Source organism: Artemia sp. Qi Xiang Cuo, chromosome 14 (genome assembly GCF_049724085.1).
Source record: "Artemia sp. Qi Xiang Cuo chromosome 14, ASM4972408v1, whole genome shotgun sequence".
Lineage (NCBI taxonomy): Eukaryota > Metazoa > Arthropoda > Branchiopoda > Anostraca > Artemiidae > Artemia > Artemia sp. Qi Xiang Cuo.
This window is the reverse complement of record NC_142807.1, coordinates 64398791-64421896: the sequence shown is the minus strand read 5'-3', so window position 1 is coordinate 64421896 and position 23106 is coordinate 64398791. Positions and strand designations below refer to the sequence as shown.

At 36.2% G+C, this 23106-nt stretch overlaps 1 protein-coding gene across 1 annotated transcript in view; it reads right to left on the bottom strand.

Moving 5' to 3' along the window:
* Window positions 1–6065: 6065 nt before the first annotated feature.
* Window positions 6066–23106, bottom strand: part of Cbp53E (Calbindin 53E) — a 66408-nt gene continuing 49367 nt past the window's right edge. The window contains exons 5-6 of the mRNA XM_089100018.1: window positions 19731–19802; window positions 6066–6629 (exon numbers count right to left, since the gene is read on the bottom strand). Coding sequence (XP_088956144.1) covers window positions 6492–6629; window positions 19731–19802 — 210 coding nt within the window. The 3' untranslated portion in view covers window positions 6066–6491. The remainder of the gene's footprint in view (window positions 6630–19730; window positions 19803–23106) is intronic.

The following is a 23106-nucleotide window of genomic DNA, read 5'->3' as shown; positions in this document are numbered from 1 at the left end:
GAACCAGAAAAATAAGTACCTGAGATCTTTTTCAGAACAGTTAAAATACAAATTTTGAAAAGGTTTGGTGATAAAACACATCCCTGCCTTACTCCTCGAAGCAATTTAATAGTTGTTTCTGGAGAAGATTTCAGGTGGAGGTAAGAATTAGAATACCAAAACCGTAGAAGGTAAATAACCGAAAAATTAACACCAGAAGAGGCCACAGAAAAGAAAAGCTGGTTATGAGCAACAGAATCAAAAGCCTTTGAAAGATCAAGTGTACAGAGATATACGCCTTTACCCTTAGAAGAGTGAGAGAGTAGAATAGAAGAAAGGACACGATGAGCATGTTGGCATCCCACACCAGATCTGAAACCAAGTTGATTTTCACCAAAGAAAGAAATATTTTGAGTTAGACTAGGTAAACGAATATACTAGAAGACCTTGCTAATATTCCAAGAAATAGAAATTGGGCGGTAAGAAGATCAATCTGTTGGCGGTCTACCTCTTTTTAAAATTGAAGTCACGCTGCCACACAAAAAGCTTTCCGGGACGACAGAAGAAGCCAAGCACATTTGAAACAAAAGCGCAAGATGTGATATAAGTTTAGCACATTGGGGAGTTAGATGCTTTTTAGATATACCATCAGCATCAATAGATTTCGACTTAAGATGATTCAAAGCATTTGTAACTTCATAACGCGATATAGGAAGAACAAAGCGCTGACTTAGAAATCTAGGGACAATTTTAACAAACGCTTCGCCAAACTTTCTATGGACAGAATAATTCAAAACGGAGAATATATTTGAATAATATATATGCCAAGAACTTGGTGGAACAGGATCACAAATCATACCAGAATCATCTGTTTTAATAGAATTAATTATTTTTCTCCATTCTTTAGGTGACATTTGAAATTCAAACCCATTGTATCGAACACTTTTTAGATACTTCTTGAATTCTAATTTAGTTTTCTGTTTAATAAGAAAAAAATTACCAGACCTATGCCAACCAGATTCTGTCCAAACTTTTATCCAAAACTTAGCTTTATTTTTACAGGCATTAAGGTTAGGGTCAAGTGACCAAAGAGGGTTTTGAGTATTCTTTTGAATTCGCTTTACTGGGAGAGAAAACTTCGCTTTTCTTTTCAGCTTCTTTCATAGCGGACAGGATAGAATGATAATATCAGTCTATTTCAATATTTAGCATAAAAAAAATTCTGGCTACACTGCAGAAGCTGATACGGAACATAAATCGTACTTAGAAGTGAAGCCAATGTTGTAAGATAAACAGAAAAATTCGCATTATTCCAATCAGGCTTATAAAACCATTTAGAACGTACACCACGACTTTTAGATACATTCCCAGAACAAACTGCAGGCTTTGATAAACAAAAAGAGACAGCGGAAGATGATCAAGATTAACCGTAACTGGCGAACAGACAGGAGCTGCGGAACAAATAAAGTGATCAATGTCTGATTTACTACCTGAATGGTGAATATAAGTATAATCATGGGACTTCGGAACAATTTTATAAGCCGGGAGAGAAACAAGAATATGATCATTCCTTACATTATCAGAAACCAGATCGGTATTAAAATCACCAGTAATAACAAAATGCACCCCATGATCCGATACCTTTTCAATTAAAGTTTTAAGTCTACAAGCACAAGAGAACTTCTGAAGTGAACGAATGGAAAGATCGTTATATGGCAGATACACATTAATTAATACAATATTACCAAAACGCACAGCAAGAAAAGTGTCATCTGATTGGAAAAGCACAGGACTCGCACCAGAAATATTTTTTTTAAAAACACAAGTTAAACCGCCAGAAGGGTGGCGACGCGTAATTTTAGCTGGACGCACAAAAACAACGTTATCACTGCTTCGTCTCAGAAAATTTTCGCTAAAGGCAGTCAGTAAATGTTCTTGGAGGCAAACAACGTCGTAATTAACATAAAGGTCATCAATAAGAAAGTCCTTGCCTCTCGTTCGCTGTTCGTTGATAAATGCGGTCCAGCACAACGAGCGCACTTAGGAGTGCTACTAGTATATGTACTTTCTGAATGCCCAGGAGAACGACACTTGAAGCAACACTTTGGCAATTGCTTGAACTCATAAACACGAAAGTTTTCATACCCAATCTTCACACCGTTTCGCAGAAATGATCCTTTGGTAATCACGTCTGCAAATTCAAGCTTAACCGATTTGCTTGTTCTAAATTGGTGATCATCAGGAAATAGTAATATCTGGAAAAGGTATAGTACCATTCGAGGAGGATTTCCAACTAGCATCTGTAAAACAGCTAAGAATTTCAAAAAAGCTTTTGATGAGTTACAGCATTTTCCTAACTTGTAAATCTGTTTCGAAATCGTTTTTTGCTTTGAATGTGCTTTCTCTGACTTTTGGCAAATCTAGCTCACAATCTGCTGTGTTTACAATTGTATACTCCAGAGAGCAGTAACTTGAAAAAACTAAAGAGTCTATAATTTCTGAAATAGCTCGGGGAGTTACGGCTAAAATTGGAAAGACGGCCGAGGTAAACAGCCTCAAAGTTTCGGCTAAGGTTGTCATTAATGAAGTGTGCAAGTCAGTATCACTGCAATTTAATCCTAGTTTCGGCGGATTGAACGCGAGTTGAGAACAAATAGATTGCAAACTTCTAATCTGGAGGACCGTATAGAAAAGCTTAAAATCAAATTTGATGACATAACTCAAGAAAACCTGCTAGATTGCTTCATGCTCAACGGAAAAAACAGCACCTGGAGCTGATTTGAAATTAAGTGTTTTCAGTATTTTGTCTTCAAAGATAGATTGGACTGATCTATCCTCAAGTAATGTTTTCAGCGTTTTTCACTTCAAACTGAACGAGGCTCCTAGTGGTTCCAGCGATAGAATTTTCCCAGTGATGGTTAAGTTTCATGACAAAGAAATAGCAATCAGAGTTTTTGCAAGCAAGGCTAAGTTATCGAACTCTTGTGTAAGTGGGTCAGAATCATTTTCGAAATGCCCTCGCAATATTATGACGCAGCTAGAGATTGGTTCGCAATGAAACATGTATGGACAGACCCTGGAAACACACATACTCGGAGAGCCCTCTGCACGAAAAATAGGGTGTCTAGCGGAAAGCGTCAAGCCTACTATTTCGTTGTTATTGTTTGATATTTTTTTCATAAGCTGCTGGCACAAGAAAATTTGCATAGTTTCATACTGAGGAATTAAACTCCTTGAAAAGAGGTACCATCTTGATGGACTATATATATATATATATATATATATATATATATATATATATATATATATATATATTAATGTCGACATTCACCGATGAATGTCCCAAATTCCTTTTTCTCTGCTTGGATTCAATTAGCTTTTCGAGTGAGCTTTAGTCTTATGCAAGCTATGAAGGTGAAAGTTAAATATAGGTTAGGTTAGATTATGTTAGTTTAGGTTAAGCTAGGTTAAATTTGGTTATAAATATCAGAAATGGTTTAAAAACCTAACATAAGCTAACCTAATCCAACCTAACCTCACTTAACCAATCCTAACCCGGTCGAACCTAACGTGTCATCATCTCACCTTGCATTAAATTGAAAAAGTTGATGCCCTGGGGGTATATAAGGTATATGTAGAAATGGTGATCGTAGGCTATAACCTTTGGAGGGGGCACATGTGATTGGTAATCAGAAGTTCTAGTGCTCTTTTTAAGATTGAGAGTGATTGTAGGGTGAATTCCCCCCCCCCGTACACCTCGTGTTTTCCCGAAATGTATATGTTTTTAATTTTGAAATGGTCATTTCTTGTCATAGAAACCTTGAAAACAGCTCATTCGATTAAAAATTGAAAAGACCAGCGCCCTTTTTAATAATCGAAAGTAATTGGAGGGCAACTAACCCCCCTCCTGTGCCCACCATTTTCCGAAACACATCCAATAAACATTTTGAAATAGAAATTTTGTTCACGTAATTGAAAGGTCCGGATAATTGAGGAAAGATTGATTTAAGACACAATCCTTACTATCTTCTTGTACAACGGAAAGGCCTTCTTATCTTCCTTATGGCTTAATCAAGTAGAAGTGCCATTGCAATTGGTTAATTTATAATTTTAAGCACCTTTATCATATTAACTTATATTTCGTTTGAATTTTTCACTGATGACGGCTTTAAGATAGCCGAAATAGTTTTCAGGGTTTATTTTAGCCAGTGTCATTAAAAGTCTTCATTTTGTCGTACCTTCTTCTTCTTGCATAGCGAACAGTTGGCGTTATGTTCGCTATAGCTTGAAGTAACAGACCTGACATTTCAATTGCAGTATCTGACAGCAATAGATAAGAGTTCTCATTTGAGAACTGTAAATGAAGTTCAAAAATCAGGACGGCTTTGCAGTGAATTTGAAATTGATTTTCGAAGTTCAGCTACTTTGTATTTTTTAGGTAATTTATTGTTTCATTTGTGACTGTTTGATGATCAAAATACTCTTTTTGGATTGATTTAGCCAATATATTTACAACGCCGAAAAAATCCGAGACTCCTGCACCAACCCTATGAAGGTTTGCCTCATTGCTAGCAGCCGCGCAAGATTATATGAAGTACCCTAGCAATGTTGCCAATTCATTTGCATGTATCATTTGGTGGCATTGAATAGCCTACAGTTGTAATGGAGATGCCGGCTCCTAACCTAAAATAGGGACCAAGGTCTTATCTTCATTTGTGCCGGATGGCTTTGGCAACCTACTGTAAAGCGATTTAAGAAGCATATGCCATCTCATGTCAATTGTAAGTCGGAAATTTTGCTTATCAATTTGTTCAGCCTAGTCTGTGTCAATGGTTAAGTGAATATACTTTACATATCCCTTGACATGAGACCTGGTAATGTTTTTTTCTCACACGTGGTACCCCTTATAGGGCACCACAAGGCCAACTAGCTTTTATGGCACGCAGCAACGGGCTCCTTTACGCGGGAATATTACTTGGGAGATGCATTTCCTGCTTCTAGGGCCAGGTATCCCAGCACCATTTATCATCCCCTTTACCCAAATGGCCTTTTTTCTTGACATCTTACTCTGACCCTGATTGAGTTCTCTTCCAGTCTCCTAGAGAAATTCGTTTGACGAAAATCAGATTTACTCAAGAATTGTTTTTCTTCTTTCTGCTTTCGTCATGTCTGCTTGTTACCTTGATTGGGATAAGTTTTGCAGCCTTACCAAAACTTGTCTTCTTCTTTCCAACCTGATTGATTAGGTTTTTTTTTATTTTTGCCCCTTTTCTTCGCTTTTCAGTAACTTTACCAACAGTATTGGTAAAAACACTAGGAATAATCCCTTCATTCTCAAACACAGTCATCTAAACAATTGGCGTGTTCTCGGGCATTGCATTTTGAGAGAAGTTTCGTCTATCTCCTTTTGTCCCATTTCGAGAGGAACCTTTCACGTTGGTGTCTAGATGCAAAGATTGGCCGTTCATCTCATGTTGCAAACTTACCCCACCATGATGGCATCAAAAAGCAATGAAAAATATTACAATACACCAAATGCAACAGGCAACAAGTGTGTGACCTTCCCTTTGACTGAGGTCACCTTTGCTTGGCCAACGGAAATCTACGGTTAGTAGCAACCTCGACTAAGTTTCTCGCTGCCTTGCGCAAGCGGCAACTTGATCCAGTTTACCATAGACGGTCCTTTTAAAACACTTAGTTTAACTTCCCGTTGCGTTACGTTACCATTCTAGATGGAAGAGTTAGGTCCAACCTTTCGCTTTTGGTAGTATCGCCCTTTCAAAATTAAGGCTCTAGATCCATGCCTGATGTATAGAGTATGTGTTTTAAGTAAAGTTGTATTTTCAACATTTGCAGTGAAAAATATGGTTCTCAATAGAAATTCTTCGTTTTTTGAAATCCTGATTTGAGAGGCTCTTTGAGAAGCTCCTTGATAAAGTTTTACCGAAGTATTTTTGTTTTCTTTTTTACCCGTTGATGAATATATATTTTTTCTCTTAACAAATGAATATCCTGTTCTTCCCTCGGATATTTTGCTAAGTTTTTTTTTTAAGATGACCCCAACGAGAGTACAGTAAACATCGGATTGAAAATGATTTTATTAGCAAGGCATTAAAATATTAAAGTAATATGAGCACACAAAGAATAATTAAATTTGTAAATTGTAACTTCTTACTTGCACTTAATGATATAATTTTGTAGCCAAAAATGGTTCCACTTGAAAGTGGCAAAAAAGTTCTGTACCTGCTTCCAAAATTTATAATTTCATGATTTTTTATAGTACTGTCCCATAGTGTCATTATAATTTCGAATTGTTATTTTTTTTTAAAGTTCGAAAAAAACTCTAAGTAGGAGAATGATTCAGAAAACATAAGAAATCACAAGAAAAACTAAATAATTATTTTTTACGACGAACAATTATTTTGCTTGAAATAAAATAGTGGCTTAAAAATGAGGCATTAATCAAATTTAGAATGCTCAACAAGAGACAAAGTAAGACCCAAAAGGTTTTTTTAGTCGTTTTGAGAATGTTTAGCAAGGGCCAAGAGAACTAAGGTCAGTTCTTTCTTGTTGATTTTTCCATCTTGATTGAAATCACAGCCTTGCAGTATTGCCTGTCGAAATTCTTCTAAATCGGAGAGATCATAATCCTGGAATACAAAGTGCATAAAGTTAAAAATTATTCCAACGAGCAAAATTTGATACATGGCACAGATACACTTCAATGGAAGTATAAGAAAAATACATAAAAGTAAATAAAAATTAATAAGAAAAGTACAGTCAACGAAGGTTGCATTTTTTCAAAAATTTTATAAGAATCTCAAATATTTCAATCTGTTAACTATATATCAGGGGAGAAGGAACATGGTTTGGGTCTTTTTTTGTCGTTTATATAATTTTCTCTGTTATGCTTGACACAAAGATAGGTAGCATCACATGGGATAGAAAAACAGTAGAGAACTTCCAAATAAAGGGTGCTGTCAAATAGTATGTATTTTACTCAGTATTAGTGGATTTATATATTGTCTGGGGGGTTAATGTAAAACTTTTCCATACAAATTATTATTATTGTTGTATTGTATTTTAATCTATTTTTATTGAAGTCTTACTAGCATCATGATTTCAGCTATATTTCTGATTTATTTCTGATATTTCACCTGTTTTTCTGATTTAGACCTCTATTTATACTTTGGTTAATGTTTCTTCCATTATCCCAAAAGTTTTCGGGAAAAAGAAATTATGTTTTACTGTGTCGTCTGAAGGCATCTTAGATGAAAATGTTAGCAAAATGAATGACTTTTTGGAGGTTTTAACTGCTCAGGGTGCAAATATAGGCCTGAAAATTAGTGTTAAGAAGACTGAGTTGCTTAGACTGGGAATAAGTGAAGGTGAATAAGTATATAAGTGAAATAGTGAAATAGAATAAGTGAGGTGATATTGGGTAACGAAAAGATCAATCAAGTTCACAGCTTCACTAGCCTAAATAGTATCATTAGTAAATGTGGTGGATGGAGCAAAGATGTTAAATGTAGAATGACCAAAGAAAAGAGCTTTTTCCACCATTGAAACAATTTTGGAAGAAGAGGAAGACAAGCCTAGGACCCAAGATTAGAATATGAAAGCTACATTGATGACAGTGGTGAACTATGGTTCTGAAACGTGGGTGCTCCGATAGGCAAAGAATGATTTATTTGATATTTCCCAGAGGAATTGTTTACGGATTGTTTTGGGTACCCGGCTGACTGACCGTATTTCAAACAGCAAGTTGTACAAAAAAAGTGATGCTATCCCGCTTTTTAGGGGCTATAGTAAATTAAAGGTTGAGGTGGCTAGGACATGTTCTGCGGATGAAAGATGACAGATTGCCAAAGATTGTCCTTGTCGGCCAGCCATCTAGGGTCAAACAAATAGCAGGTCCTCCCCGAATTGGGTGGGAGGAGGTAGTAAGGAAAGATTTAAGGGAAACTGAAACTTCTTGGGAGGGTGTAAAGAGGGAGACTTTTATTAGACTAGGTGGGGAGAGGAGATAATTTCCTATGCAGATAAAAGTCCTTCATCTAGAATCTTAAAGGTTTAGTTAAAATTGTTTCCTTCACCCTTTCTTCTGCAAAGAGCGTTAACTTTTGAAAACTTGGACACTCTTTATGTTACAAAAGGGAAACTGGTAACACCTTTGTGTATGACCTTGTTTCAACAAGATTTGCAAACCTAAATTTGCCTACATTTATCACCTACATTTATCAGAATAATTAACACATTCACAGGCGTTATTGTTTATTTTAGATAAATTAACGAAAATATTTTAGTAAATAAGATCTTTTTACGCTATTTTACAATGTTTAACTGCCTTCTACCTACCCGTTCCCCAACTCCAACAACCGTAAAGTATATTTTTAAATTTTTATACATCTAAAATTTAGATCTAAAAGTTAAAATTAAGTATAAAGTTAAATCTAAAATTTAAAAATACATTAATTTAAAAAAGTTAAAAGTTGCCTGAATTTCATTTTGCTGATAACCACTCGATGGTTGTCACTCTTATTATTGAGCTACTTGCTGATAGAAATTTTATTTATTCCGTATACTTGTCACAGCCGAGTCAAATACTAGCTTCCTGTAAAAAGTCAAAATTAGTAAGGTTGCAAAAAGAAAATCAAGGCACAAACAAAGAGGAAACTATGAAATGAAATTAATAGAATAAATTTATATCTGAAATTAGACCCCGGCACCACGCCGATAAGGGAAGACCCATGGCGACGGGCCAAAAATTAGCAGCGTCGGGGCGCCGCCAATAATTTTTTCCCGCCGCCGCCGGTAAGATGTCGGTGGCGCGCTACCGGTGCGATCAATGTTGACCGCAAACATTAATTTTTTCATCAGTCTTTCTCAAATCCCAGCTTGAATTTACAAAAGATTCGGGCCTATTCTGGGCTTAAAAGTTTCGAAAGTCGCTAGCTGGAAGTTGCTCTTCTTCGTTATTCCTCAAGAGAAGTAGAAAGATAGTAGAAAACGAAATGCCTGTGGTGTTTCAGAACCCTTGCATAATAAATGAAATAATAGATAGCAGTTCATCGTGGCATTTACTAAGATCCACGGAATCTAATTAAAAGGGAGCACACACAAAAGCCAAAAAAGGCGAGTAGCCTATAAGAAATCCAAAAATACCCAAGACATGAAAAAAGTCCCAATGGGGGGCCCTGGGTCTATAGAAATATTTCTATGGTTTCCCATGGAATTTGATATCATTTTCTTCCGTCTCCGCTTTAAATGAAAAAAATGATTAGCTTTTCGGCATGCCTGCTTTCAATTAAAATCAAATTGAAGTATTACCATTTAAAAATGACAGCCCCAAAATCCCCCCCCCCCCCTATAGGCAATAACATACAATTTTTTTATAAATCAAATTTTTGGGATCACTTCCGTTTCAATTTTCAATTCCCCCACCTTGTACATAGTCTATAGCTAAATTTCATCTCAATAGAAGGTTTTTTTGGGAGGGGGGGGGGGGGGGGGGTAAAAATTGTCTAGAAAGAAGATTGTATTTTGTTTAGTTTATATGGCGTTCAATAATTGTGTATTAAACATTAAGAAAATGTATCTAAAAATAGCAAAAATAAACAAAATTCTATAAATTTCTAATCAGGAAAATCAAAATACTTAACCACACGAGAAAAGAAAATCTCTGATTTTGTGGTTGACGCAATAAAAAATTGCCGCAAAATTATTTCAAAGTCAGCCGAACGCCGCTGCCTCTGCCGGCGGCGGCGCGCGTGCGGTGCGCCGGCAGCGTTGCAACACTTCGACGGCGGTCAACCGGGTCTCTCGTTGGCGGCGTTCGGTCGATGCGCCGGCGTGGCGCCGGGGTTTAGTTGAAATGCTAAGGACATTAAAATAAAAGCAGTTCTTGATTTCTGACCCACTTTAGGTCTATTCATACCTAAGAACTACGATTTTTTTATTCTGTTTCAAAATTATTAAGGTTTTAGTTCAGTACTACATTTGGTTGGTGTAGCCATGTTGAACTGCGAAAATATGCAAACAGAACTAGTTAGATAAAATTGACAGTACTTTTTTTTTTTGTCAAAATCCAAACATTAGACGCTATACCTTTTTAAGCTACCGGGAACCATAATTTATGCTTTTAGTTTATTTTTTCTGATTTTCCAATAGGCCTCTTTTTTCTTTCTTTTTACTGCCCGCTACTAAAAAAGATCACATAACTGTAGATCAAGGTCTCTTTCATTAAAGATTGACTTTCGATTTTTAATCCTCCCACCAGACCGAACTGATAACTGTATCGGGTCCCCAAGTTGAATGGCATCTGACAGATGAATGTAGTTACGGGAAATCAGCAAATTAGATCCTTAAGTTTGGGAAGCAGGAAGGATGGGCTCTGAAGGTAGAGGGTGTCAGGCTTGAAGCAAGATGCGAGTTGTTACTGAATTGGGTTCGAGTGCTCACAAGGAGGCTCTATCCCTTCTCAAGCTGTTCGTAAATGGTTCAAGCAGTACTATTAATTCCTTGCTTTAGCTTAGTACGTTGCCTCGGTGTTCAACGAACGAGAAACTCAGAACTGGCATGATCCTGTGAATCTGATAGTGGAAGTGAAATAAAGCATTACGAAGGCGACATTGTGTGTTGACGCGATTTGATTTCTGCCCAGCGCTCTGAATATCAAAGTGAAGAAATTCTACGAAGTATGAGTAACCGGTGAAAGTATCTATGCATCTCTTATGAGCTATTAGGACACGATATTTCGGAGATTTCTAAAGTCTCTCCCCATTGATCATACAAAATGGTCGTTCTTTTAAATAACTGCTTTAAAATAAGTCCTTCAATTTTTGTTTGTGGGATGCCTGTCCTGAGGGTGCCTATAGTATTTAGAGGAGACTAGCCACTAATAAAAATCAACCACAAAGAGATCTGTCCTCAGAAGACGCGCTTTAAAAAGCACCACAACAAATCACAAATGAAAAATGATAAACAACGAAATTTATGGTTAGAAGACAAGCAAAAGGGAGGATCGCATCAAATTGTAAATAAAATTGACACGCAAAAAAAAAACAAAAAAACAAAAAACTATGGTTAGAAGAGATGTGACACCGTTATAATGCCTTATATTTTAATGGACGATTTTTCCCAACAATATAATGTTGGTATATTTGTTCATACATAACCTGATTGCATCGAATGGAAAAAATTGATAGAGAAAACTACTTTAGCTAATAATTACATAGCCGTTACACTACTTATCAGAAACTTAGCTCTGAAACAGAGTGCAGTACATACATCTGTCATAGTTTAATTCAGCAATAAATATAAACTGGAAACACAATACTCTTATACTCAGAGAAAACCACCATACACCATGCAATAAGAACTCATTGTACACAGAGCAAAAAACAACAAAATAATAAATTGTCTGATTCTTAACTAAATGGTCCTTAAGAGACTTTTAAAAGTCCCAAACGAGTGGCATCTCAGTATGGAAGAAGGTAGGGAATTCCAAACCTTAATGACAAGCAATAAAAGGGATTAAAATCTGATCTTACAGTAGGTGTAGAAGGAATGCAGATATTATTTGAAGAACGAAGGTTGTATGGTGCTGAATAAAATGAAATGAAGTAATGAAATGAAAGAAACAAAATGAGGCGTAATTGAAGAGATTTTGGAATATTACTGAGGAGCTGACGATAGACAAGAGAATCAAAAGATAGAATGTGGATACACTGTAGGTTTAGGAGCGGTTTCGGTGAGGAACGGTTGGTGTCCATAACCAGACGCCGTGCTTTGTTATGCATGACAGAAAGTGATCGCAGTGTAGAAGGAAACATAGAAATCCATACAATGAGGCAATAAGAAACGTATGGACAAGGCAGAAAAAAAGAAAGCTTCAGAATAGATCCAGGAAAGGCGTGTCAGATTTTTCAAATGATGCCTAAACTTCTTGAGCCCTTAACCCTAATCATGTCTACATGGTGTCTAAACAAAAGGTTCTCAACAAGTAGGATACCAAGAAACTGGATGGTTTCTATTCCAGCTGATCCTCTGGTCTACACAAGGAGCCTTGTAAAACCTGAAGCTCTTGAAGCTGAGGAAAAGCTGCCACCAATTTGACAAAAAATAAGAAAATTTGACTTGGTATCATTCAAAGCCAAGTAGTTCACATAAAACCATGAAATTACTCGCTCGAATAATGACACCAGTTTAGACCTGATATCATTTTCCATCTTCCCAAGGCTTCCAAGAGTGTTGTTATCAGCAAAAGCAACAAGCCAATCTTCATTAGAAGTCAAAGTGGAACATCTGGATTACGCAGCTTGCAGCATACTAGAGGCCTGGTGTTCTTGACAGCCGAAATTAGTTCATTGACGTAAATCAGAAATATAACGGGGCAAAGAACAGATCCCTTAGGGATATCATATTCTGCTTCAGAAGGGCTCTGGGAAAGTGAATCAATTGAAATAAGTGTACCAGAAAGATCCAATTCAAACCCAGAGAAAGAATTTGATATTATACTAATATGCGATAGTTTCCAAAGAAGAATCTGATGGGTCAAAGAATCAGAATTTACTGAAAAAAAAATGTGCATTGTCAGTTTAATATACATATGCTGATATTTATTCCTTAAAATCTTAATTAATTTCTAATTTCTTAAAGTTATAGAAGCGAATACATACAAAAGAATTTTTTTCAGTAAAGCACAAGTTATATTCTGGCTTTTAGAAAGCATGGGGTTTAGAACCCTACTCATATTAATTTGTGCTCGCTTTGAGTTTGACTCTATTATTTATTTTAATTTCTGTTTGGTTTGGGTTTCATATATTTATTGATACTGATTTGGGGTAGTTGTATGCTTGGTAGATTATTTTATTCTATTTTTGTTCATTTTTGGCTTAGTAGAGTTATTTACTATTCAAAAAAAAACTTATTTTGTGGAATAAGTTTGTTTAATTAATTTCTGTTCGTTTTATATTGACATAGTCTTTTTCGGGGAGAAAGACTGAGCTTCTTCTAAAGTTAAACAGCTATGCATTCTAGAAAAACCTTAAATATCCCCTCGGCTTAACTTACAACCCCTGCCTCTAATCTCTGTTTTTTTTTTCAACCCCAATAGCCTTGATATATGATATTTAGACTACATTGAATAGAATGGCTATCTCAAAATTTTTATTAGATGCATTTTGGGACAATACGACGTGTGTGGGATAGCTGCCCTCTGATTACTTTTACTCTTAAAAAGAACACTAGAGCGTCTAATTACCAATACAATAAGCCCCCTCCGAAGTTTATATGGCCACGCTTTCTATAAAAAACCTTATATGTCCCCAGGTAATAACTTACAACCTTGCCCTGAGGAATGGGGGGATTTTTATCTTCAAAAACATAATTTCCGGACTTTTCTGATACCCTGAACAAAATGGTTATCTCAAAATTTTCATTGTAAGTGCTTGGGGAAATGATGGGCATAAGGGGGGGGGGGGCACTTGCCCTCTGATCAATTTCAACTAATAAAAAATGCACTACTTCTCTCAATTTACAATCGAATGAGTCCTTTTTGAAGCTTCTAAGACAAAACTCTATAAAAACCTTATATGGCCCAAGGGCATAACTTGGGACCCTTGTCCTGAAGGCTATTAGGGGAGGGTTGTCATCCTCAAAGACATAGTTTCAAGACATTTCAACTACGTTGAACAAAATGGCAATATAAAAATGTTCATCAGAAATGTTTGGGGAAATGATGGGCATGGGGTGGGGGTGATTCTCCCACCGATTACTTTCGACTATTAAAAATAACAATAACCCTCTCAATTTCCAATCCAATGACCCCTTTTTGAAGTTTTTACTACCAACGCTTTCTATAAAAACATTATATACCCCCAGGGTATAACTTACAGTCTCAGCCCTGAGAGTTGTGGGGGGGGGGGGGGTATACCAAAAAAAAAAAAAATCCTGGACCCTTAAACTACGCTCAGCAAAATTGCTAAATTAAAATGTTGATCGGATGTGTTTGGGGAAATGATGGGCGTGAGTCGGGGGATTCACCTTCCGATCGCATTTGACTATTAATAAGGGCACTAACCATCTCAATTCCCAGTTTAATGGGCCTTTCGGAAGTTTCTACGACAACGAATTCTATAAAAACCTTATATGCCCCCAGGGCATAACTTACAACCCTAGCCCTGAGGGCTGTGGGGGAGGGGGGGGGGCTGTCATACTTTAAAACATAATTTCCGGACTTTTCTGATACCCTGAACAAAATGGTTATCTCAAAATTTTCATTGTAAGTGCTTGGGGAAATGATGGGCGTAAGGGGGGGGGGCACTTACCCTCTGATCAATTTCAACTAATAAAAAATGCACTACTTCTCTCAATTTACAATCGAATGAGTCCTTTTTGAAGCTTCTAAGACAAAACTCTATAAAAACCTTATATGGCCCAAGGGCATAACTTGGGACCCTTGTCCTGAAGGCTATTAGGGGAGGGTTGTCATCCTCAAAGACATAGTTTCAAGACATTTCAACTACGTTGAACAAAATGGCAATATAAAAATGTTCATCAGAAATGTTTGGGGAAATGATGGACATGGGGTGGGGGTGATTCTCCCACCGATTACTTTCGACTATTAAAAATGACAATAACCCTCTCAATTTCCAATCCAATGACCCCTTTTTGAAGTTTTTACTACCAACGCTTTCTATAAAAACATTATATACCCCCAGAGTATAACTTACAATCTCAGCCCTGAGAGTTGTGGGGGGGGGGTTATACTAAAAAAAAAAATCCTGGACCCTTCAACTACGCTCAGCAAAATTGCTAAATTAAAATGTTGATCGGATGTGTTTGGGGAAATGATGGGCGTGGGTCGAGGGATTCACCTTCCGATCGCATTTGACTATTAATAAGGGAACTAGCCATCTCAAGTCCCAATTGAATGAGCCCTTTTTGAAGTTTCTACGACGATGCATTCTCTAAAAACCTTATATACCCCCAGGGCATAACTTACAACCTTAGGCCTGAGGGCTGTGGGGGAGGGGGGGGGGGGCTGTCATACTTTAAAACATAATTTCCGGATCTTTTAACTACGTTCAACAAAATTGTTACATAAAAAAATTGATCGGGAAATGATGGGTATGGTGGAATGAAGTGTTTGGGGAAATGATGGGTATGGTGGAATGGAATTAATCCTTCAATCGCTTTTGACATATTAATAAGGGTACTAGCCCTCTCAATTTCCAATCAAATGAACCCTTTTTGAAGTTTCTACGACAATGCTTTCTATAAAAACCTTATATACCCCCAGGGCATAGCTTACAACTCTTGTCCTGAGGGCTCTGACGGGGTTATCATCCTCAAAGACCTAATTTCCAAAACTTTCAACTGCGTTGAACAAAATGGATTATCAAAATTTTGATCGCATGTGTTTTTGGAAATGGTGGGCGTGAGAGGGAGGTTAGTAGCCCTCCAATTACTTCCAACTATTAAAAAGGGCACTAGCCGTTTCAATTTCGAATGGAATGAGCTCTTTTTGAAGTTTTTACGACAAAGCATTCTATAAAAACCTTATATGCCCCCAGGGCAAAACTTACAACCCTCACCCTGAGGGCCTTGGGGGGCTTGTAATCCTTAATGACCTAATTTCCAGAATCTTTAACTACGTTGAAGAAAATGGCTATCTTAAAATTTTGATTGGATGGGTTTTGGGAAATGGAGGATGTGAGAGGGGGGGTTAGTTGTCCTCAAATCACTTTTGACTATTAAAAAGAGAACTAGCCCTTTAAATTTACAATGGAATGAGCCCTTTTTAAGTTTTTACGACAAAGCTTTCTATAAAAACCTTATATGCCCCCAGGGCATAACCTACAACCCTCGCCCTGAGGGCTTGGGGGGGGGGGGGGGTTGTAATCCTCAATGACCTATTTTCCAGAACCTTTAATTACGTTGAACAAAATGGCTGTCTCAAAATTTTGATTGGATGGGTTTTGAGAAATGGTAGGCTTCAGAGGGGGGTTAGTTGTCCTTCAGTCACTTTTGACTATTAAAAAGAGAACTAGCCCTTTTTGAATGAGCCCTTTTTGAAGTTTCTATGACAACACTTTCAATAAAAACCTTATATGCCCCCAGGGCATGAATTACAACCCTTGCTCTGAGGATTGTGGGGGGAGTGTCCTCGTCAAAGATATAATTTCTAGATCTTTAAACTACGTTGAACAAAATGGCTATGTCAAAATTTTGATTGGATGTGTTTGGCAAAATGGTGGGCGCGGAAGGGGTGTTAGTTGCCTTCCAATCACTTTCAACTATTAAAAAGGGCACAAGCCATTCCAATTTCCAATCGAATGAGTCCTTTCCAAAGTTTCTACGACAACTCCTTCTATACGAAGTGCCCTGGTCTAAGACCAAAAAAAAAAAAAAAAGACACTGTGCCAACATCGTTCTTTACCTTGGCAGCGCTATTGCACTTTCTATTATTTCTGGTTGTCTTTAGTTTGAACTGCTATAAAAATGCATTTCTACCGGTCTTAAGTTTAATATGGCTCTTTCCTTTTCTCTGAAAAACTTCTTTTTCGGAAAGTTTTTTTATTTAATTTCTGTTCGTTTTTTATTGCCAAAGTTTCAAGTTTTTTCAGCATTTCCTATTTCAACATCAAAGCTGTTCTTCAGCACCAAAGTTTAATCGAAGTATCCAAATATAAGTTATGTTTTTTTCAACATTGAAGTTTCGAAGTCCAACACCCCTCTCAATATTCCCTGAAAGTAGTTACAAATAGAAGTAGTCCCAACTGTAAGTGGTTGCGGTAACAACTAGTCTCATGTGCAGCCACAATAGTAGCAGTAGTAGCAGTGACCCTGAAAGTTTCAAGTTAACACCTTTACCCGTTCCTAAGATATTGCAAATACGGAATAATTATTCATATACGGAATAATTTCTGTTCGTTTTAAGTTTTAACGTCGTTCCTTACTTTCAGTTAAAAAAACTTGTTTTTTTATTTGATTTTTAAACGTTTTTGAATTAATACAGGTTTTGATTTTGGCTCATCGTACATGAATAATTATAACGAAATTTGCATATTAATTTTACATTTGGTTAAATGGCTTTCTCAAAACTTGTTTAATTTTATTTACGAACGTTTTACAGTTCGTTACCACGAACTGTTTGATACCTTGGGCACTTTGGACGTCTCGGATAAATTTGATATTTGTTATCAAACAGTTCCTGGTAACAAACTGTATAGTAAGTTGGCACTGTAATGACTTTTTAGCTCATACTGCAATGATGTCTTCAAATAAAAAGCTGTCTCAAATGAACTGACTCGTGATATTTGTAGGATTATGAAAATTTAACGATTTATTGAAAAGATAAAACCGACGCAACAAAATGGAATTAGAAACAGAGAAACTCATAAGTGACTTGTAGATATTAAAAGAATAATCCATAAGCTCTCAATAGTCTTTCACCGGCCATGACATCAATGCTAAAAGTTCGATGATTTTGTTGATTAATTAAAAAAAATTCCAAAAACGAAGTATTTCCAAATATAGTAAAGAACCATATTTAACTTAAGACCAACTTAATAAACTGCTATAATAATTCAAACTCAATACGACCACAAATTAATATTTAAGATTATATGAAACCTGAAACAAACAGAAATTAAATAAACAATCGTAGCAAACAAACATACATTAGGTATTAATATAAATGAATAAATAAACCTTAAAATTCGTAAAATTAGATATTCAAATCAAATTTTAAAAAGAACAAAATCACTACAAAAAAGTTTGTGTTTTTTGTGTTCGACTACACGAAAGTTTGTCACTACACAAAGGTTTGTCATTTGTGTTTATTGAAAACTATTGTCTTGAACAGTCATTGGAAAGAACTAACGAAGCGCCATCTCTAACAAGCGCCATCTTGATAGTATGAGTGAGGAAAAAGGCAATTCGGTACTAAAAATGTATGGTCAATTATGTTGTCAGATGCTCGTAAGGAGTGAGGATTCGTAACCACTGCAACTACGATTAATTGTTATTAAAATTCCTTTTTAGAGTTTCGGTTACTATTACTTCGAATCCCTACTTAAAGTTCGTTACCATGAACTATTTAATAGTTTACCATGAAACACCTGTAACCTTTATGAGCACCTAACAACAACTTGACCATACATTTTCATCACCCAGCTTGTTTCTTGCCACACTTAGAGATTCACGACGGCACCTTTTTAAAGATCGTAAAAAGTTGGTGTTATTTTGATATTTTGGTTAATAAGGGCTAGAGCTAGTTCTATGCTATAAAATATTGAAAATACATTCGGAAGTTTTGAAACAACGCAGATTCAACACAAGAAAAGGCCTTCTTCTTAACTGGACTAGTAAATAACGAACTATCTTGTCATCTTTATCCAGGGCATTCTTTTAAGTATGACGTCACTCATCATTTTGCATGCAAATATACAATTTTTTGTCAAAAAACTGATTTTATTTTAGAAATTATCTTGTTTTAATTACAAAAGTAAGTAAATGAAACAGTATCCTTTAACATTAGCTCTTAAAGAGCTTTCTATGATGTTCCAGTGCCCCACTAGCAGCGGGGAAACAAAAGGATACTTCCCATGCAAAAAAGTGGTTTTTCTTGTCGTTCAAGTCGGAGGATATTCCTTGTTACTAAGGCCAAGGGACTGAAAAAACTTTAAAGAACATATCATAAATTTGTTTATTTTCATTTTTGTTACATTTTTACGAGTCAGAAAAATATTTGGGGGGGGGGGTCCAATCCCCCTAACTTCCTTCATCCACCTCCAATATCTTACACAATTTTTCGTTATATCCTGTAAAATTTGGTCTCTATAATACGTCTTTTTTTTACAAATAAACTTACAGTCCCTTAGCCTTAACAACAAGGAATATCCCCCAACTTGAACGACAAGGAGGTCCAAATACTATTCTCAAAAAAAAAAATATACTTACAGGATAAGTGGTATGGTAGAAAGAAATTATATTACCTTAAATCGCAGCTTGGAGCGAATTTAAGGATTTTCGTCCTTGTAATGCCCCGTTATTCCTTTTTTAGCCCTCCTTTCCTTTTTTCGTTTCCTTATTAACAAATGTAACTTTTTGATCTATCCTTATTCATTTTCGATCTCAGATAATTTTTTATTAGTGTTAACCTGGAAATGATCTCTCTAAAGAAGCAACGCTTACTGGAATTGTTAACAATATTCTGAGAGGAAAAAACAGGTTTGGTAATGCTATTGATTTACACTATCCGATAAAAATCTGACCATGTAAGTGGATTAAAAAAACAAACAATACCTGACAGTTTTTGTTCACGACAATTCATTAGAGCACTCCGAATTCAATCACACTCTTTTTCAAGATTAAAAAAAAAATGTTGGAATGAAGAATTCATTTTTCATAAAAATTAAATGAATAACGAATAACGAAAATGAAATGAATATGAATGAAATGAAATGAAGTCGAATCTTAATAATAGTTACAACTTTCAAATCAGTCTAAATTTTCTTTCCATTCACACTAAACAGTTTCTTGATAACGAGTTTTTCTTTTTTTTTTACCACGGGTGAAGGTTCACTCTTTATTAAGTTGCAGCTGATGGTGGAATTGTGAACAGAATCCTCCCTCAAATTAAGCTTATGTTGTAATAATCTTCATTATCTGGACTCAAACATATGCTTTCCTCATAATGATCTGTTATCAAACATGGGAAATAACTAGTTAAAGAAACTAACCTTTTTTGCCAGTTCCAATAGGTCTTTCAAAAAACCAAGTAGCTCTTCATTTTCAATAGTTCCACTGCTGTCCTGTAATATAATTGAACATCATCAGTTTTTCACAAAATATACGAGCTAATTTGTTACTGCAGTACCAGTTATTCATACCTCTAAACACAGTTTTGATTCTAATCACAGTTTGATTAACTTGCAAAAGCTAAGAAAGGTTCACCATTGTAGAATACTTGCACTAGAAAAAAAAACTTTTTCGCATACTGACCAATGGTCTGCATAGCGCAGATATGGATTCCCTGATTTTACTGGCTTCGTTCGGGAGAGCAATCCATTGTTGGGGCAAATTTTTCAACGCTTCCTGCGATTTCCCCCCAGATTTCTCCAGGTACCCATTTATAATTATGTCAACTCTGGCTGAGCTCACAGAGTCACACCATTGATCCCTGTTCCAAACAAAACAACCTAAGATACCAGGACTCTAACTCCTGTGCTCAGGATTTCAAGTTATGAGCCCTAACCACTTGGCTAGGATCTTGATAATTTACAAATTCTATTTTAATAATATTGCCCTACACCCTATTTTTCTCAAATGCACCCGATCGAATTTTTAAGATAGCTATTTCGTTCAAAATAATTCCACGATCAAATAAATGAAGTTCTGGGGTTGACACAACTCCCTAGCGCCCGGGGATTAGTGTTGTAAGTTATGTCCCAGGGGCATATAAGGTTTTTATAGAAGGGGTGGTCGTGTACACTTTGGGAGGGGCGTTCATTTGATTGAAAATTGAAAGTTCTAGTTCCATTTTTAAGAGCAAAGGGTGATCAAAAGGCAACTAGCCCCCCCATGCCCTTTTTCCCCAAATGCATTCAATCGAAATTCTGAGATAGACATTTGTTCAAAATATTCCATGTGTTATATAACAGTGCCTCTGGGGCTCCTAAAAATAATCTGTTTTTAAGCTTCAACTTCGCTCTTTATTTTTATCTAAACACCTTTTTTAAAATCTTCTGAAGACATATTTACTTTCAAGTAATACAGACTCTCAAGCTTCCACTCATAAAAAGTTATCAACAAAATTAATCTCTTTTTGGTTGAAAGTAACCAAAAATCTTAGCATTTGCTTTCCTAGTCATAGTTTTACCCGGAAGAGAAAATTGAGCAGCCACAGAAAAAGTAAAAATAGATACCTCAAAATGTCGGTCAGATGTCATAAGGGGTAACAAAGGACCAGATATCAAAAACAGTCTTAGGAAAGGGACTGGTTGATCTTCAAACACCTTTGACTTATAAAAATGGACTAGAACACTCAATTTCCGTTCGAATGAGCATCCTCTGAAGTTTCTACCCCCACAAGGCGGAGGTTACGAATGAGGAAGGGGCAGTTCCCTCCAATACTGAATAAATTCTGCTAATTTTGGGGTTTACTGTAGCTCTTTTTCTTGTAATTTGGAGCGTAGGCCAGAAATATTCCCAGGAATCAAATATGATTAAATATTAATTTTTATCTCCACCCCCTTCCTTAGAACTAATTCTGTATTTACCCGAAGGCTCAATGAGAGCTAGGATATTTTGAAATTAAAATGCACCCTTTAAAGCACCTATCCCCTCCCTATCACCAGCGAAAAAGGGTTTAGGAGATGGGGAGGGGTTAAACTCCGATTATTTTTGAATCTTAAAAAGGGACGGGAGACATTTGATTTCCAACTGAACCCCCTCCAAAGCTTATATGACAACCTTTCCAATGAAAACTGTATATCTTAACAATAAGTAACTTTCATACCTTACAGTGCTTTCCCTGGGGACTGGAAGGGGGATTTTCAAACCCGGAGGCATGGTTATTTGGCCTTTGGACTATTTTAAACAAAATGACTATCTCAAAATTTTGATCGGATGTGTTCGGGGAAAAACGGTGTGGGTGGTGGTGTGATGCTTTCCAATCAATTTTGACTCTTAAAAATGGCACTAGAACTTTCAATTTGCAATCGAATGACCCGCCCCCCCCGGAACTTTACACGACTACCCTTTCCCTATGAAGTCCCTCTGGGAAAAAATAAGTAAATAAATAAATAATATTATATTGAACCCTTTCGGCTCTTTACTATGGGCTACGCTATAGCTTTGCCTCTGTCTTAAGCAGGGAGAGGGGGTGTATGATTTTCAATTTTCCTTCTAATGAACATCCGGAACTATCCTGGAGGCATTTTCCCTGGGGGAAAAGGTAGCTTTGGCCTTTTGCCTCCATGAATTTATATTGTAAATGTATCGTGTCAATTTTTATGGAATTATTACAGTTTTTTCTTTTCTTTATTCTCATAAACAAAAAACTAATCAACTCGTCTATTTTATTAAATTAACTCCTCTTTTGTTCAAAAATTCAGCCCGTCTGTTTTATTAAATTAGTTGATCCACAGCAATCCGACAAATGCTTGGAGGGCACCGTCGAATTGTCGTGTTCACTGGATTAAAGAGTACTGCTTAAAGACCATCTACAGTCAGGATTATTTTAGTAAAGAGTACCTGGTTATCCCACAAATTGCAGATCCAATGTTAATATTCTGTATTGTATGTTATTAATTTAAAAAACCTTTTTCCACAAAAAAAAGTTTTACAAAGAAAAGTAAAGAACTCCATTAAACCAAAAATGAAACCAAAAAAACGAACAGAAATTACAATTAATAACCGAGTCAAACTCAAAACGAGCAGGAATTATTATGAGTTGGGCTCAAAACCCCTATGCCTTCCCAAAGCCAGAACATAATTTGCACCTTGCTAATTGAAGTTTCTACGACAACTCCTTCGATACAAAGTGCCCTGGTATGAAAAAAAAAAATAATAAATAATACATTGTGTCAACATCGTTCTTTACATAGGCAGCGCGATTGCGCTACCTATCATGCTCTGAAGTATAAATCGTACTTCATAAGGTATGTCAAATTTAGTAAATTAAAAACATAATAAGAAAGCATATGTTTTATTATAAAAATTAACATCATTAATGCTGCAAAGCTTACACTAGCATATTAAAAACACATATTAAGTTCTTTTAACATTTTTTCTACTGGATGGTCTTTCGATACTAGCTTCAGAAGTAGCTCGCTCACGCTAGGCCGCACCGCTATCACATGTAGTCAAATTCAAACTAAGCAATCAAAACAATTTTTATTGTTTTTTTCACATTTACATTGAATTTCCGCGTTTTTATTTTGTTGCTTTTTTCTTCGGCACTCTCATTGATTATATTTTTTCGTTTCGTGCTAAAGAAGAGAGGTGTTTGTCCCCTTGAAATATTCGCTTTGTTGTATTTTGTCATTTGAACTTTAAAAACCCCATTTTTGCTTGTTTTTCCTTCTTTATGTTATGCCAGGCCAATGTGGTTTA